Genomic DNA, 11,522 nt, shown 5'->3' on the forward strand with positions numbered 1-11,522 from the left:
CTATACTCCTAGCACCTATAACAGTGCCAGGCACAGAGCTGACCATTGGTAAATATTAGTTGAACACACGAATGAATGCTTACTCTGCCAAGATGCTACAAGGGATGCAAGGCAAGTAAGATGCAGCTCCTACTGTCATCTAGAAACTTAGACTTTAAAAGTATAAGTCAAAAATGCAGAGCTAAAACAGGGCACCAGAGTAGAAATGTCAAGGAGGTTGGCAACACATCCAAAATGAGGAAATGAGGAGAGATAAGGAGGTTTATGTAGGAAGTGACTTGAACTGAGTTCTACAAGATGGGACTATTTTGCCAGCTGAAGATGGGAGTGGGGGTGAGTGATGAGAGAGGGAGCTCCGTCCAAAGTGTGTCGGAAGAGGAACGGTGTTTCATTTGCAGGAAGTATCTGGAAATGGAAGTTAAGTCCATTCCCGCACACCAGGCTGAGAAGTCTGTGCTAAACTCTTTTGGGAAACTCCTGAAAACTTCGCAGCAGGGCAACTGAAACAATCCACGTTGTAGAAGAGAAGTTGTGTTGAGGGCTGGGACTCAGGAGGTCTGAGTTTTAGAACATTCTGAGACTCTATCGGTGTGACCTTGGACAAATAGTCACTCTCTGGGTCTCAGTTAAGATTACGATAAAGAGCAGTTGGGCAGCCTGGGTGCCGCGCTAAGCACCCAAGCAAGTGCTTTACGTGTATTGTGTCTTTCAATTCTCCTAACAGCTCGGTGAGTGAGTACTATCACTGCCTCGACTTTAAAAGGAGGAACTAAAGCTCAGCGAGGTTCTGTCTTTGCACGGTAACCAAGAGACACGAGGACTCCTAGCTGGGTCTGGATTGGAAGACACTACTTCGTGCTCCAAGAGTCTAGCAAGACCCCAGGAGCGCCTGGGCGGGAGAGTTCGGAAAAGGTGACGGGTAAGAAACTAAGACGCCCGAAACCGCTGAGGATAGAAAGAACTTATTCCTCCGCTGTAGGACATCACGGAAAGCCCGAGAGTCCTTTCCGGGCCACTGCCTCGCTAAGTGACCTTGGGCAAGTCACGCCCCTCCTCTGAGTATCCGTTTTCTGCTCGGAAGCCTGCGGTACCCGCTGGCGGCATCTCTGCGGCCTCCTCCACCCGGCCCACGGCGGCCCAGCGCTGGGGCGCTACAGGCGGAGATCCCCGGCCCCGTTCCGCACCAGCCTCGGGGCCCTACAGTCCCCTCGCCAGGGAACCCCGGGCGCAGCCGCGAGGGCGTCCCCCGCGGCGCCCACCCAGAGGTCACGCAGCCCGTGGGTCGCTGGGCCTCTTACCCTGGCGTGCACTGTCCCCATAGCTCCTCTTCTGGCCGCCGCGTCCCAGAGCTGCCCTGGCCCGACGAAGGCTCGGCGGGTGAGGCAGAGGGCGAGTCCCCGGTGGCGGAGCTACCGGTTGGTGCAACACCCACAAGACCCCGGACGCGGCTGACTGGGGGCGGCCATCATGTCCCGCCTTCGCCCCGCCTCCTGGCTCCCGGTTCCTCCGCTCATTGGTCCTTAAGAATCTATGACCCGGATGTTCACGCCTACGCCGGGAAGCTCTGCGACCTGGAGACCGCCAGAGCGCCGAGCGTTCTGCGGCTCCCGGGACGCTGCTGGCGCGTGGTGGGGGGTTTGCGTGAGGGTCCCGCTGGGAGTGCCGGAGCTGCCCTGGGTGAGACCAGACCAGCTGGTGGGCGCGCCGGGACTTCACTCACGTGTCTCCCTTTTTTTTTTTTTTTTTTAACGTGTCTCCCTTAACCCTCCTGGCACCTCGGCCCAATGGTGCAGTGCTTGTCCCCATGCTCTGGCCGAGGCTCGCCACACCCGGCTGCAACAGTGGCCTCACCCGGCGTCTGGAGCCGCACAAATCCGGATTAGCGCCCTGCTCCTCTCCTGATGGCCTCGCGGAGCTTTCAAGTCACTGAACCCCCACAGGGTTCAGCCTCCTCATTGGCAAAATGAAGTGTGACGGTCTTATTTGCTTCGCAAGGATGGATTACAAGGCTCGCATGAGAGTGTTATTAACGCCTGGCACAGGGCAGGGCACTTAGTGAGCAGCGAATAAATGACCATTATTCTTTCAACTGCAGTAAATGTCCGTGCATGTCATCGGGGGTTCGCATGGGGGCCACTCATATCGGAGAACAGGACAGCCCTGGGGCTTCATTTGGGTGGTGGAAACAGCTTTCCCCCGCTCAGAAGACAGTATATAATAAGTAATAGTCACGTGGCGATAAATGCAGTGAGAGAAACAAGTAAGAGACAAAATGAGAGAAGGATTTTCAGTATCATGTGCACTAATGTTTCCACCCCTTCCCAGAGACCCTGACACTTTTCTGTTTGAGTAGCAGCACCCACGTCCTCCAGCATCCCTGAGGTAAATATTAAGTCCACATTCCCCTTCTTGCCTCCCAGGCCCTTCTCCTTCCCACACTGCATCCCTTACCAGTTGACCTATCCATCTGTCTTCCCAGCTGGGCTGTCAGTCCCCAGAGGTGGGGACCAGTCTGTCTGGTTCCCTCCACGAGCCCAGAGGCTAGCAGAGTGCTTGGCGTGATGCAGGGACCTGGTGAATATTTGCTGAATTACTGCTCCCCTGCCGTAGGCTAGGGCAAACAGACACACACTGCTTATTAAAATTGCACATTCCTGGGCCTCAGCCCTGACCTACTGAACCAACCTCTGGAAAGCAGAACCTGGAGATCTGAATTTTTTTTTAAGTGTGCCAGGTAATTCTTTTGACAACTAGGTTTAAGAACCCCTCATTTTGGGCTTCCTTGGTGGCGCAGTGGTTGGGAGTCTGCCTGTTGATGCAGGGGACGTGGGTTCGGGCCCTGGTCTGGGAGAATCCCACATGCCGCGGAGCGGCTAAGCCTGTGAGCCACAGCTACTGAGCCTGCGTGTCTGGAGCCTGTGCTCCGCAACAGGAGAGGCCGCGACAGTGAGAGGCCCGCGCACCGCGATGAAGAGCGGCCCCCGCTCAACACAACTAGAGAAAGCCCTCGCACAGAAACAAAGACCCAACACAGCCAAAAATAAAATAAATAAATTTATTTAAAAAAAAAGAACCCCATGGGCTTCCCTGGTGGCGCAGTGGTTGAGAGTCCGCCTGCCGATGCAGGGGACACGGGTTCGTGCCCCGGTCTGGGAGGATCCCACATGCCGCGGAGCGGCTAGGCCCGTGAGCCATGGCCGCTGAGCCTGTGCGTCCGGAGCCTGTGCTCCACAAGGGGAGAGGCCACAACAGTGAGAGGCCCGCCTACCGCAAAAAAAAAAAAAAAAAAAAAGAACCCCTCATTTTAAAAAACTCTTTAGGGCTTCCCTGGTGGCGCAGTGGTTGAGAGTCCGCCTGCCGATGCAGGGGACGCGGGTTCGTGACCCGGTCCAGGAAGAATCCACATACCGCTGAGCCTGCGCGTCCAGAGCCTGTGCTCCACAACGGGAGAGTCTACAACAGTGAAAGGCCTGCGTACCGCAAAAAAAAAAAAAACCAAAAAACTCTTTATGTCCATGTCTGACTTCATCACTAGTTTATAACGTCTTTGAAGACATGGGGCCGCTAACCTGCTTATAAGGAACTTGGCCAGAAATGGGTGGAAGAGGAGCTCAGCAGGAGGGGGAGGCAGAGGCGGCAGCAGGGCATCCGCGGGAGATGGGGGCGAGGATGCAGGGCCGTGATACAGGCAGGCAAGACGGCCTCGAACGTAAAGGGGAAAGGTGTGCAGGGCCAGGCCTGCAGGGAGAGACGTCTGGGCCTGGGCGTGTGTTCAAGAGGCTGCAAGCTGGTGAAAGAACTGGGCTGTAAGTTAGCTGTTGACCCCAGGCAAGTCACACCCATTTTAAGGGTCACTTTTCTCCACTATAAAATAATGAGATTGCTAAGGACCCTGCCAGTTGAACAAAAGATTTTTTTTTTAATTGGCTTGTATTTCCCACTAGGAAGTAATAGGTCCTGGGCTTTTGCAGGCTTTTAAGTCATTTTGGATCATCACTTGCCAGGGAATCACAGATTAGCTCCCGTTTAGTGGTTATGACGCTGGCTTTATGGACAGACCCGCTGGCTGGGGTTCAGCCGTGATTCTACCACTGCTAAGCTGTGTGGCTGTAAGCAGGGCCCCTACCTCTCTGGGTCAGTTTCCTCTTTTGTAAAGTGAGGGTAGTAATGGCATCCACCTCACAGGATCACTTTGAGGATTCAGTGAATTAATAGATGTAAAGCTGTGCCTGGCCCAGGGAGAGTGCCCCCCCACAAGGATTAGCTGTCCCTATACCCATGTGCCAGGCCAGGTGCCAAGTGCTTTTCATAAATGGTCTTATTTAACCATCACAGTAAGGTAGGCTTTTGTAGAAGATGAAACTTAGGGCCAGAGAGACTAAGTGACTTACCCTAAATCCAGGTGGGACCCAAACAAAGGAGAATGTGACATGGTCCCACCTCTGGCTCTTAACCACCTCTGAATGATGCCCACGTGTCCCAGGGTCTCGGGGGTTGGGGGGCGTGGGGGTGGAGTAGATGGTGTCTCAGAAGCCTCCCGACCCTGGATTCCCCTCTTCTGGCAATTTTTAAAGTGGGGGTGGGGTGGGTGGGGCATACATAACAGGCTGCAGCCACCACGTGTCTGAGTGGGAGAAGCTCAAAACACTGCCCAGTTGTTACCTAGCAAGACTCCGAGTGCCCAGGGCTCAATGCCCACAGGCCCGGCCAACCTGCCTCTGGCCACCAAAGTGGGGCTTCATGGGTCTCACTGACCCCCAGCTCAAACTCAAAAGGCTGTTTGAGGTGTGAAAACTTGGACAGAGATCTCTAAAGATAATCTATGAGACCAAACAAATTTTAAGCACAAGTCACAGAGGCTGGACACTTATTCAAAAATTCATTCTCCTGGTTCCCTGAAGCTCAGTTTTCTCATCTGTAAAATGGGGATAGTAGTTCTTAAAGCATAAAGTGAGGATTTAATGAAATAAAGCATGGGACCTGGCACACTGTAAACACTGAATAAACTAAATTTTTCTTCCTGCATTTCCTTGTTATTCTCTTAAATAAGCCTCCTCTCAAAGATAAGCCATGACTTTGCCCTGCATATTACAACAAGAGTCCTGAGCCAAATATAACATTTGAGAGGCCTATTGTGTACAAGGGCCAGGGTGGCAGAGGACACGTCAGGAACACAAAAACACAGCTCTACCCTCTCTGACGGTCACAATGTACATTCACTTTTTTTTTGGCCTTGCTGCACAGCGTGCGGGGTCTTAGTTCCAACACCCAGGGGCACACCCCATGCTGTGCCCCCTGCAGTGGAAGCTCGGAGTCCTAACCACTGGACTGCCAGGGAATTCCTTGTACATTAACATTTTAAACGCTCGCAGAAATCCTGCAGTACATACACTTGTTTTGCTTTCTTTAACTCAGTATTTCCTGGGTTATTTATTCTGTCTTAAAGATTTTTTGGGTTTTGAGGTTTTCTGTGGCTTTCAGTGGCACTGTTCACCAGAATTTCTGCTGTTCCTCTTTTGGGCAAAAGGTAAACTTGCATTTCCATGCCCCCATCCATGTGACTTGCTTTGGTCCACTAGCTATAGGCAGAAGGGAGAGGTGTCACTCTGGATGGAGACCTTTAAGCACCGTGTTCCTCCCCCACCATCCACCCCGACCCTCGAGGGCCTGGGACAGGCTCAGCCTGGGTCAGCCAAGTCCGATAGGCATGTAGTCTGAGGAGTGAACCTTTTGGGAGTCTAGGAGTCTTTGCTAAACACAGCATAACCCCGTCTATCCTAACTGATAAAATCCCTAGCGCCATCTGCAAGGACACAACGTTCCAGAAAATTTGGTTTATGAAGTGCTGATCTGGTCCCATCACTCAGAGAAATGAAGATTAGTGACTACACTGGTTCCCTGGATAAAGTCAAACCCCAAATCTCAGAGGCCACGAGGAAGGGATGCTGGGTCTTCACAGATTGCCGCAGAGGTCACCCCTACTCTTAGTTTGGGGCACTCTGTGGTGTGGACTCCCTGGGGCTGCAGCCTTGGCCTCCTTATTCCTTTCCCAGAGGGTGGGCACCCTGAGTGAGGGGCTCGCCTCCATCCCCCATGTCCCCAGCGCCTGCTACCTGAGGAGTGAAGGTGAGCCGGTGAGAGGAAAGAGCACGGGCCTCTGGGCACTGGCATGAGGCAGAGGCCCGGGGTGAGCAGGCAGGTGCCGGAGGACCAGGCTCCGAGCTGCTGGGGGGCACCGAGGGAGGGATGCCCAGGAGGAAGGCGGCTTCTCCGTGTGGTGAGGTGGGGGTGACTTGACCGGGTTTGAGCCTACGGATGGCTTGAGGCGGGGTGCAGGCCACGGGAGCCCGCCGGGAAGTCGTGGTAGCAGCCCAGGGCAGGGGCAGGCTGGAGGAGAGGGTGGGGGGGACTCAGTGCCTCTCACTGCCGTGGCCTCTCCCATTGCGGAGCACAGGCTCCAGACACGCAGGCTCAGCGGCCATGGCTCACGGGCCAGCCGCTCCGCGGCATGTGGGATCTTCCCGGACCGGGGCACGAACCTGCATCCCCCGCATCGGCAGGCGGGCTCTCAACCACTGTGCCACCAGGGAAGCCCACATATTAATTTTTAACAGGACTGGGCTCATGCTTTGCACCGAGTTCTGCTGTTTACCAAATAGACCGTTGCTCCCTGGCATTAAACAGACTGCACACTGATGATTCCCCAGGGCGTAAATGAACCATTAATAGAGGGAGGCTTTTATTTAACAAGGTGAGAGGAACTTGAGGATGTTTTGCATGCTGATGAGAAACCAGCCGTGCTGGAGAGGTGAGGGCCTTGGTCGGGGTTGGTGAGGATGTGGGACGAGTGACTTCGGGGAGCACAAAGAGGAGGAGATGGGGTAGCACTTAAGGCACAGGTGGGAGAGCAGCCTTGGCTGTTGCTAAGAAAGTAATACACTTCTTTGTCTCACTGTCCAGTTTTTAAAAATTATAAAACACATGCTCATCATAAGAAGGTTGAATAATCACAAAAAGTAGCAAGAAAATAAGTCCCATGTAATCCCATCTTAACATATTTCTTTCCTTATAATGATCACAGAACTGGTGTATAGAATACTATCTACATGGAAATATCCTGGCTACTATAAAACACTGCTGAAGTGTGGTTGTATCTGCTTTGACCTACGCTGTGGTTCTGACAGAAAAGGCCACTGGGAACCCTGACAGCCGGGCTCCGGGAAGGTATGAGGGCGCGTCACCAGGAGTCCAGGCGGGTGTCAGGCAGGCGTCACCTCCCCCACTCCAGGCCAGCTCAGCATAGGGGGCAGTGCTTTGTTCTGGGGCCCAGGTGGCCGGGGGAGCCCACCACTCACAGCCTTGCCTCACTCAGGGAGGGAGCGCTACCAGCATGGGAGCCCCTGGAAACTCGAGGAGCTCAGCTCTGCACCGCGTGACGACCCCGTGTTTTCACAAGCAGCCGCTGCCTTCTAGGTGCTCACGATCACATCCAAGCTCACGCAGGCTTTGCCCCCAGAACCACACTCTCCTCTAAAGTGTACGTCCTTGCAGTGGAGTGCTGGGTTTGACCTTGCTGGTTCTTCAACTCCAGGACACATACACAGTGTGGGTGAGAGTTGCAACTTTTGGGGCCAACATTTAGGATTTTGAGCTTACCATTGTTTCTTTTCTTTTTGTTATACTCAAATGCATAAATAAGAAAAACAGACACACACATTTCACCTCGGGTCATATTGCACTGTGCTTGCCAACAAATTACCACCCTGGAGAGAAGGTGGGTGCCTGCCTCTTGCTCATCTCCATTAGGGCTCTGCAAGTGGAGAGGCCAGGTGAGGACCTGGGGGTGCCAGGGTGACCATCTTGTGCACTGGATTTTTTTTCTTTTTTTTTCTGGCCACGCCGCACGGCATGCAGGATCTTAGTTCCCCAACCAGGGATCGAACCTGCACCCCCTGCAGTGGAAGCGTGGAGTCTTAACCACTGGACCGCCAGGGAAGTCCCTGAACTGGATTTTTTTTTAAAGGCTTCTTCTACTAATATCTCACTGATTCCCATAATACATAATTCAACAGGAAATACGAAGATTCCCTTATAATTAATATAAAACTATCAAATATTTAGAGTAGGTCAAAAAGATGTACCAGAATGTAAATAAGTTACCATCTTTTAATGCCCCCCTAACCAGGGGTGTCCTCGGACGATGGCACCTTCCTCGCCCCACAGTAACTGCTTCCTGTACGGAAAGATGGGACCGTACTCCTTTCTTCCTTCCAACCCCCAAGACTGCACAAAGGGCAGCCCAGCCCCCAGCCACAGAGTTCCCTCTACCCACCCTACACCCCCTCCAAACACCAGTCATTCTAGGACCCTCCACCAGGACAGCTGAGCGGGCGGCAAGTCCTCTTGCGGGTGGTCGGCCTCCTCCACGTGGCCACTACCGTCATTTCCCAGAGCAAACCGGATCCCTCCGCTCCCTACTTGAAACACTTCCGTGTCTGCTAATAGCAAAAACAACCGTGGGCTCCTCTCCCGAGTGCCCACCACGTGGCCAGGACTGTGCTAGGGGCTCCCTGAAGCCTCGCAGAAACCTACTGAGGAGAGGAGGGTTACCCCCATGGAACAGGTGAGGAAGCCGGGGCCCACCATCTTCAGGATAAGATCCCATCCTGGTAACCGACACCAGGCCCTTCTTCCTCCGAGTTAGTTTTCAGAATTCAGAAAGCAGCAGCAGCATCCGGGCCGTGTTAACGACGCAGATTGCCGGGTTCCATCTGGAGAGACGGTGATTCAGCAAGTCTGAGGTCAGACGGGAATCTGCATTAACAGGCACCTCATCCCACCCTCCACCCCCCAACACACACACACTCTGAGGGGCCCTGCCTGGCGCTGCCTCTCTTTCCGTACTCCACCCCCTCCCTGTGCTACCAGCACCCAGAGCTACTTCCTTTAGGAAAACCAATGCTACCTGACCCTCCCTGACCTGCACCTGTCCCTCTGCCCTGCCCCAGCTCCATCGGCCGGCTCTCTCCCCCTCTGCTGTCAAAGTTAAGCCCAGTGGACGCGCTTCCCCGCCCCCTCCCTGGGCTTCACTGCTTCCTGTGCAGCTAAGTCTTGGTTATTAGCTTTCAGCAGGTGCTCTGAGACCTCTGATTTGCTCAGCTGCCTCCCCTAAGACAGGAACTCCTGCACCAGAGGGTAAGCTCCTTGCCACCTATCCGGGGCCCGACGACGTTTCTAGAATGGCACATGAGGCCTGAGCAGATGAGAGGGTGACTGTCGGACTCACAGCCCCACAGCCAAATCATCTGCGTGGAAGCGGGGAGTGTCGCGGTCCGCGTGCGCGGGTTGGAAGAAGAATTTCCAGACACGAAGCATCTTGTAATACAGTGAGTTTATTGAGAATAAACAGCAGAGTTAGTGAGGGGCGCTGCAAATACAGTGGGCCCACTTCCTGACAGACCAGGGGGAGCCGACCCCCTCTGTGGGCTAGTGGCCAACTTTTATAGCCTGAAGACAAAGAAAAATCCTGCCGGCAGGATGGCATTAAGTGATTGGTCAGGGTGCTTCGAGGTTGCTACATGGTGAATATTTTACCTACTATGGAGTCCGGTTTAGACTAGGAGAGCCCTAGTCTAGTCTAGACTATGGCTGTCCGGTTTAGATTAGGAGAGCCCATGGCAACAGTTGCTATGGGGGCTTGGTTAATTCCAGAATTTTTGTCCCGTGTCCTTGATGTAGGGCTCCACATTTCCCGCTCTTTTTATATATGGGCCAAATCTTTGGCCCCTTAACACCCCGCTCATGACTGACTATCTGCCTATCCCCATCTCGGGCCATAGGAACCCAGGTCATTGGGGAAAGGGGCGATGACCGTTCCTAGCTTCTTCCTGCTGGACAGGGGTGTCGTGGGGCCCTGGGTCCCAATGCCCGCTCTCTGTCAGGGTGTATTTATGGAGGGAGATGAGAGCCCGTGGAATGATAAGGCAGCTTGTTCTGACGTAGTCGATGTGCCAGCTGGCTGGTACCCTTGTTGTTGCACGATCTGGAATTGAATCTTTTGAACCTGTCGGGAAATGAACTTAGATAATGCGTTAATAATGCAGGGGCCAAACAACAAAACAAGGGCTATCAGGATTAATGGTCCCAGCAAGGGCAATAGCCATGTCCATATCTGGATCCCCAGAGAGGAGAGGAGGCTGGAAAGCCAGCTGGGGCCCTGTCCTGCTCTCTTTTAAATCTTCTATTAATTTGATGTTTTTCTTTAGAATCTGGAGGTCTTCTTCAGCCTGGCCGGAGGTATTAATATAGAAGCAGCCTGTCTCATTTAGTAGGGCACAGACACCCCCAGCTCAGCTGTTATAACATTAAGGGCCCTCCTATTTTGTAAAACCACCTTGGCCAGAGAGCCTAGGGCTGACTGCTGTTCCTCAGTGGCTGCTACCGTAGCCTTCCAAGGTTCCTGGACCTTGATGGTGAGGTGGCGAACGCTCCTCTCTAAGGGGTATGCCTGCAAACCAGGAGAGCCCTCTAAAGACACTATGCACTATTTCGGGGCAAACAAAAATTGGGTTATCGTAAGCATGTCCCCCCCGCAATCAGCGGTTCATTTTTTTTCTCTCCAGGACAGGTCTTAAGGCCTCCTGGAGGAAGGACCCAAGGTTGGGAATGTCTCCTAAGGAAGCTAAATCCTTTGCAGTCATAATGGTCGCCTTGGGACCACAGCAATAACTGTGCAGGAGCCCCTCCAAAGTGTGGGAAGATCCAGATTGACCCCGTTACCGCACAGAAATGAAAATCCGGTGCCCCTCAAGGATACCCCCATTGTGGGTCCCCAGAGCCAGGCCCTGACCTTTTGGGAGTTTTCCTCTGGAAACAGACTGGGGTCCTACGGCCTAGGATTATACTGGGAAGGCCAAACTCCGAGGAAGTAATCATCTATACATAAAGGGGAGAATCTGGACTCTGACTGATTATGAGTGTCACAGGGGCATTGGCATAACAAATTTCTGAATATTAGCTGAATTATGTTATACTTTGGAGGAGAGTCTTGTTGGGAGGTTAAACTAAGTAAGTGTCCGGTGGTCACACCGATCCCCACATATTTAGTTCCCAGGGCCGAGCTATTTATGGGGATATGGTCTTCATTAATATATTTCTTAGTTGCATTTTTCCTTGAATTTCCCCAACATAAAGTGAAATTACCTTCATGTACATCATATTCATCCTCCTCGGACTAGGGATCCCACTCCAGGCTAGTGTGATTAAAATTGAGGGTGTAGTTACAAAGAGAGTCATTTAGCCAGCCCCAAATGGGTCCCCATCCATCCAGGTTGGAGACAGTCCTTTAAATTATGTCTTTTCCAGTATGCATAATCCCCTGATTGTAGGTCGTGGGGCATCTGATCTTCATCCGAAAATAGATTACTGAGATAAGCTTTAGAAACGAACTTAAGAGTGTCCTTTAATAATTCAATTAAACTTTTTAGCAATATAACACGACAGCAAGGAACTAACTGGGAAGT

General features: G+C 52.7%; 1 protein-coding gene across 1 annotated transcript in view; it reads right to left on the minus strand.

The window, feature by feature from the left end:
• Nucleotides 1-1,492, minus strand: part of SAMM50 (SAMM50 sorting and assembly machinery component) — a 32,862-nt gene extending 31,370 nt beyond the window's left edge. The window contains exon 1 of the mRNA XM_081248892.1: nucleotides 1,299-1,492. Within this exon, the coding sequence (XP_081105018.1) occupies nucleotides 1,299-1,319 (21 nt within the window). The 5' untranslated portion in view covers nucleotides 1,320-1,492. The remainder of the gene's footprint in view (nucleotides 1-1,298) is intronic.
• Between the last annotated feature and the right edge of the window lie 10,030 nt (nucleotides 1,493-11,522).

The sequence above is a fragment of the Mesoplodon bidens genome, assembly GCF_964165515.1.
Source record: "Mesoplodon bidens genome assembly, chromosome: 11".
NCBI classification, from domain to species: Eukaryota; Metazoa; Chordata; class Mammalia; order Artiodactyla; family Ziphiidae; genus Mesoplodon; species Mesoplodon bidens.